This window comes from Verticillium dahliae, genomic scaffold (assembly GCF_000150675.1).
Source record: "Verticillium dahliae VdLs.17 supercont1.20 genomic scaffold, whole genome shotgun sequence".
Taxonomy (NCBI): Eukaryota; Fungi; Ascomycota; class Sordariomycetes; order Glomerellales; family Plectosphaerellaceae; genus Verticillium; species Verticillium dahliae.
The window spans coordinates 494,118-500,978 of NW_009276967.1; the positions used below are offsets into that span (position 1 = coordinate 494,118).

Below are 6,861 nucleotides of genomic sequence, written 5' to 3' on the forward strand. Positions count from 1 at the left end.
ACGGCGAAACGACAGGGTTCATGTGCAGCGTCCGATACGTTCGAAACTTCAAATGACCTACATGTTATGTCGACAGCAACTCGGACGTGCTCCATCAAATCTCGCCCATGTTCCATAATACTAGGCAGTGGCACAGAGCAAAGTGACAGGAATAGATGATTCGTCAGTCGATCGGGTTCTATCAGAAAATGTGACCAAGGAAAAAAGTCCGAGCAGTATTTCCTGATGACTGAGCCACCACCCCCCCATCTCATCTCGTTGTCGTCGCAGGATACCGCGACATGTGCAAATGCTTGACCGCCCTCGTCTGGGTCTCGGTCTCGTGTCCTCCTCTTTATGTGATTCCATATTCCCTGTCCAATGTTCGCCAGCCATGTTCTCTTCCGTATTGTACACGCAAAACCCCCTCCTCGTCCCGCACAAGGCAAGGCAAGGGGGTGCATCATCTTCCTAACCCTCCCATAATCGGCAGCGTAATATCTCCGGGTCTAATAACTCCAGAGTGCAACCGCACACAACGCCGCTGACCGCCTCGCCGTGGCCAATCCCCCACATGCTCGCTTTTAGTCGTGATAAACATGCTTCGTAAAAATGAAGAAGTATAATCCAAGGAAAAGAGACGGAAAAGAAAGAAAAGACTCGCAGCCTCCGCATCGGTGTATCTTCCTGATGCCGCGGCCCTAAGGCACGCCTGGTATCGCTCGATAATATTGGTGCCGTCCCTGTTCGCGCGCTTTTGGTGGTACATGTTCCTCGCCGGCGCATAGTCCGGCCGAGGGGAATAAATAAGTGAGAGCCAAATTCAAAAACTGACTGTAGGAAAACCCCGGGAAATGATGATGTAAGGAAGCGTATGATCGTCGCTACATTAACGTTTGTTCGTGTTTCGTCTCTCAGAAGCCGAGTCCAAGGCGGGAGAAGGAGGAGTCTAGCATCTTTGATCGTGGAAGGCCCATACCGGGCGAGTTGAGTTTTGTCTTGCCCATGCGGACCTCGCTGACTCGCCGGTCGCGACCTCGACCCTTGATGCCCTTGTTGCTGTTCTTGTAGATATTGGAAAAGTACCAGAGCAGGTCACGGTCTTTGGGCGACAGAGCGTCAACGTCCGTAAGAGAAATGATCCAGTCAACAAGCTGGGCGATTGTCTCCTTGTGATACTTATTCTGGTGGTTCTGCACGTAATTGGTCAATACAATTGAATTGATTATGGCCTGATGACCTGAAGCTTACCTTGAGATTTCCGCGTGTCGTGAAGCACTTGTTGCATGTGTCAAGTTTGCAGACGAAGGGCTTCGTCTTGCTGTGTGTAGCCTTGTGCGCAGTCAAGTTGCCGCGTTGCGCGAAGCAGGTTCCACACATCTCGCACTCAAAAGGGCGCTCGCCAGTGTGAAGTCGGGTGTGTGTCTTCAAGTTGCCAGGTTGCGAGAATCGACGTCCGCATCCGTGCCACTCGCATTTCTGGTCGGAGTTAGTACGTGTCGGTCATGTTGCCCAGGAATATACTTACGTAGGGCTTGTCGCCAGTATGGGCGCGCTTGTGTGTTTCCAAATGTGTGCTCTGCTGGAAGCTCTTGGGGCATCCGTCGTAGGGACACCTGTACTTCTTCACCTTGTCGGTAGTTTCCTGGCTACCATCTGTACTGGACTTGGAAAAGTCAACATTTGTCGACTCAGAAGTGAGGCAGAAGGCTTACTGGATGAGGGGAAGAGGGTTCTGACTTGACGCTGCCAGCACCAGCCTCGGAGGAGTTGCTGCTTGCAAGCTCCTCCTTATCTTTCCTCTTCTGAAGAGCCTTCATCATGACATCAACAGGAGTCGTGAAGACTTTTTTTTTTCTGTCATGACAGGCTTGTTGTAGGTAATATCCTTTGTGTTCATGGGACCCGGGGTCTTAGGAGCGTTCAGCGACTCGTTCCTGGCGGCTGAGGGACTGTTTTTTTGTGGGGGGTGAAAAAATGTCAAGGTGCTGCTGCTGCTGGGGCATCTGAGATACCATTGGGGAGGCGGGATGCGAAGAGTAAGCCATGGCTAGGTGGCCCGCAGGCTGGTCGTACTGCCCGTAGGAGTAGTGAGTCTGTGCGGGGAAGTGAGGCTTCATGTTCGAGATGGGAGATGCACCATAGGCTGGTGCTGTCACATAGTGAGTAGCCATGTGAGGTGCGACGAGGGGACCAGAGGTGACAACAGTTCTCGGATCATACTGGCTTGTCCTGGGATCATACTGTGTTGGCTGGGAGGCATACTGAGGGAACACAGACTGATCCATCAGGGGATATCCAGAGTGATGTTGGGGCTGCTGCTGTTGCTGCTGCTGCTGCTGCTGCTGTTGCGACCACTGGTCCCAGGGTTGAGGGGTGGGCGAGGGAGACATGGTGTCCAGGAATGTTGGTTCGATAGCGTGAAGATATAGCAGAGAGGGATGTTTGAGTGACACGAGGGGAAGTAAGACTTTAAGAAAGCAGCTTTAGTGGGTTGTTGTCAAGAGCACTGTGTCGTAGGACGAGAAAGCAAGAAATGGTATCTCGAGGGTCGTACAACTGTATATATATACAATGGCGGCGAGAAGAAGGCTGATGTACCATGGCTGGGGGCCGATCCTTGAGAGAGCCAGGCGATTGGAAAAAGCCCGTGAGAGATCTGGACTACGTTGCACCCATGCACGAGACAAGTCTCTACGTGGGCCGTGGGCCATGGTCTAGCAAAAGCAAGATACCTAGCGTCGATATGAGGACTTACCGTTCGGGCCCAGAGTTGACGACGGCAGAGGGTGAGTACCAAGTCCATGTCCCCTTTCGGGAGAGGTTGCACCCCCACCGGCCAGGGGCCTGGGGGAGGGCCGTGTCCAGGTCCCCAGGAAGGGGAGAAGGGGAGGGGGGAGGGGGGTGAGGTATCGGGAGGTTGGCACAGGTCACTCCTGGGAGCAAGACGAGGGAAAACACCGACCCCTGCCGTAAAACCCCCCTCTGGTGTTGCCTCCTCCACCCCCATCTGCCAGGTCGCCAGGATGGTGTGGTGACCAAAAGGCGGGAAAAGAGGCTTGGTGCGGGATGTGGACTCCAGGTCCTGAGGCGTCATCCCCCCTGATCATGATCCAACCCGCCTTGCCTGGTCAGGCCTGGCCCTGACTATGACCTTGACGATGATCCCGACTGACTGACTGGGGCGGCAGCCAGGGCCGGTGCACTAGCTTCGCCTGTTGGACGACGAGCGGCGTTGAGAGGCTTGAGCTGGGGGACCAACGGGGGGGCTCCATCAGTGACAGTCGCCAGCCGAAGTCAGGTCGGGATAGGTCGAGCCGGTAAATGAGACATGTTGTGGGAAGAGCGGAATCGGCTTAACCTGGCTGGCTGATAGCAGCTGGATAGTTGTCGAAGGGCCCTGAAAGCACGTCTGAGGTCTGGCGTGGCCGAGTTGGCTGTGCTATGTTGAAACAGACAGTTGTGTTAGTTGGCCGAAATAAACATTAGGCGTGCAGATGCAACGGAGTGCTGCTCATTGCTTGTTGCTTGTTCATGCTCCGGGGCTCTAGGCAGGCCTCTCGGGATGCTGTGGAATCGATCGGCCACGCAGAGGCGGCAACGGGTACAGAGGGCATAGCCCTCGGACAAGCCGCCTGCCAACTAAGTCAACCTTGACATGTCCGCCCAGTCCCGCCATGACCACCATATCGCAAGTCAGGTTGCTCTGCCCTATGCTGGTGTGGGAGCTTCGTAGGAACCGTTCGACAAGGGTTGCGGTAAAGCAGTCAAGGTAGGGCGGCGAGATAGGGAATATCGGGGTCAAAGATGCGTGGGAGGGTCGGTCGCAAGTCGGGAATAGAGATGTCAACGCATAGGTAGGTCGTAGCGTACCTCAGCAGACTGGCAGAGCTTGCGAGGACCAGGCGATGAATGCTGGACATCGAGGGAGTTGACAACAGCACAGCCTGCGGAACACGGGGGTCGCAGCCACAGTATTGGTGGAGTGGGGAAAAAGGACCCGAGTGGGCTGCTGCTGTGTTCAGCATCGCTGGGGTTCCCAGACAAAGTCCACGGCAGGCACATCAGGGGAAGACCCTGCTGTTTGGGATCTCAACTCTGCACTAGCTTCATCTCGTTCTTGCGCACAAGCCATCGACCCGTACGGGAGGAGGGGGGGGGGCTTGGGGGGGTTTCTGCCTATGCCTACCCTCATCTCTCACCTTTCACCATTCACCCCACCTCTCACCCCACCTGTACTTGGGACGTGTAGCGTACAGTACAGAGGGTAAGTGCACCCTAGCTCCCAGCATGTATCCCCGTCCAGTGTGCCTGCCTGTCCCTCTAGCGCGAGTGATCCGCTGCCTGTCTAATGACGCACCCGCTCGAGCCGCTGCTGGACCCCCAAACGCTCCCTGGTGAACCCCCCATAACCTGTTGTCACGAAACGAAGTGCAAGAATAGACCAGCAAGCAACACAGAGCAACGAGGCAACTCCCCCCACGAAACCCTTCTCAAGGATCAGCGGCTATCACGAGCATCAGCGCCATCAATATCGCCATGGGCATCAACGCCATTTCCTCTACGTTTGTGTCATTCACCGCTCAGTCCAAGCCTTCATCGTGAACAGCTGGGAAATCTCGCCATCGTCGACCACGGCGAAGAACAACTGGGAAACCCCTACCTTCTTCGTCGCTTGCCGCGGTCATCATCATCGGACAGGGTGCCGTGAATGTCGTTGATCAGCAGTCTTCAGCTTTGCATGCCGCATCGCTTCTTTCTGCGCAATACGACTTGCGCAAGCTGGTTCTTAGCCCAGCTGCCTCCGCGCTTGGATATGGGATATCTGACAGCTCGCAAACTCCCCTCGCAACATGCACCTGGCTTGGTGGCCTCCCAGGGTTGGCGGCCCACTCAAGGCAACCCGTGCGCCGACCATCCGCTGTATGTTCCGCTCTTCAGCAGCACCAGAGATGGAAAAAGATCAATTATACCAAGGCACCCAGCGCTCTTCAGCCAGTCCTCATGCAAGGGACGCAGGTGGTCACCATCCCCGCGCAGTACGTTCCGATATACTTGGGGCCGCCTATCGTAGGTACCTACCGCGCATCTGGCATCATCGTACATCTCACGTTGTACAGATTAGATCTTGACAACACCATGCCCCGTGTGTGTGTGTTTGAGTACTATCCCGCTCAACTCGAGCCGCACCTATTCAGCTTTTCCGTTCAGCTTTTCCACCTGTCCGTTGTAAGGGAAATGGAGGACGACGTGCTTCGTGTGACCAGCTGCACCCCGCCAGCAACGCCAGCTCGCAACTACTGGTCAACTAGTGTGGTGACAAGTACAAACTAGCATTTTGCGCAAAGCTGCTTACAACGGGGCCCGTCTTCGGAATTGTCAGATCCCGCAGGCTCGTCATCGACGTCAGGGCAGACTGACATGGGCAGGAGGGGACCATCTCAGGACGCTGACTGTCACCTCGCTTCACCTGGCTTGCTCCTTGCTCCTTTGCGATGAGCGACAGGCACAACCTCGTCGCTAAACAGATCGCACCGTTGTGGATTGAACCCCCCTCAGGATATCATGATTATGATTCGTACAAGAGATCACGATCTGATCTGAAGGATGCATCCGCGCACATCTCAAGGTGTCCGACAACGTACCTACCTCCACAAGGGGCGCTGTCTCTTGTCTTGTCAGAAATCAGATTTCGATTTTTTCCCATGGTAAACACAGCCAGCACCCTTGTTCCTCTCTTGCCCTAGTCTCACTCCTAGGAGGCTTCCGGAGTGCCGCGGGTCTTGGCAAGAATCCACTTGGACCAGGGAGACTATTAGCCGCCACCACTTTGAACGGATATGATTTATGACAGAAAGCTCCTCGATGCTCACACTCGTCGACGATGTAACAAATCGATCGCTGCCAGCACTTCGCACGAGCACCACGATCTGCTCCAGACGCTTTGCGATCCGAAGCAGCATCTCTCTGTTGAAAAGAAAACCGTTGCGGCGAGGAGCGAGCTGCGCAGGCCCATCAGGCACTGTTCTCTCCCTCCACGTATTCACCTGCCTCAACTCTGCCCGCCACCTTTCCCTCATCACGCGAAGGCAACCTCGTCTAGGTAACGCACCCGAGACAGACCAAAAGGATTGGGTTTCTGCGGGGGGTCGCCGGGGACCTAAAACAGCACGAATGAGTTGATCGCCGAACAATATCGGACGCGAGTGTCTCCTCGTTGACGGCCGAGTGACTCTGGAGACCACCCTGCATCGTCAGGCGCGATAGATTACTCAACAGAGCTCGCATATCATGAAGTCTGGACTTGATCATCAGGAGCGCCTCCTCTGCATTCTCAGTACGGCGTTGCCAATTTGACTTTCCGCTAATGTGTGCCATGAGATGGCCGGCCGTCATTCATCGCAGTGGCCGAGCCAGACTGTAACACCTTGAATCCGGCCCGCTGGGAGGAGAGACCCGATGCAAAAGCAATTACGCAGGGGCTAAATCGGGCTTAGCGATGCTGCAGGCCGATGATGCCAGTGCGCGAGACCCAGAAATGCGGTTAGTGGGTGACGGTTGTCCATGTCCTGTCTCGGTGTTGGTTGGCCATGGCCAACCATCTGGCGAGCCGTCACCCAAAGGCCATGAAATGTCTAAAAGATCAGACAAGCTGGCCAGCCACTGCGATTTTCAGGTTTTCTGATGACCTTATCACCGAACGCAACTCGATGCTGGGGTTCAAACAGCCCTTGAGCTCGGAACATGGGAATCGATTCTCAGACCCCATTCAATGTGAGGTCCACAGGGCCTGGCTGTGCCGGAAGATAAGATCTTATCAAGCCGTCCGTTCCTGACCGGTGAGTCAAGTCTCACAGCCATGATCATAGATGTCAAAGGGGA

General features: G+C 55.1%; 1 protein-coding gene across 1 annotated transcript; it reads right to left on the reverse strand.

Moving 5' to 3' along the window:
• Window positions 1–893: 893 nt before the first annotated feature.
• VDAG_08452 (zinc finger protein) lies at window positions 894–2,372 on the reverse strand (the record flags this gene model as incomplete). The annotated part of the gene is made up of 6 exons (XM_009660177.1): window positions 894–1,172; window positions 1,231–1,458; window positions 1,508–1,645; window positions 1,695–1,793; window positions 1,847–1,891; window positions 1,995–2,372. The coding sequence occupies 6 exons, from the start codon at window positions 2,370–2,372 to the stop codon at window positions 894–896; spliced, it is 1,167 nt and encodes a 388-aa protein (XP_009658472.1).
• Window positions 2,373–6,861: the final 4,489 nt, after the last annotated feature.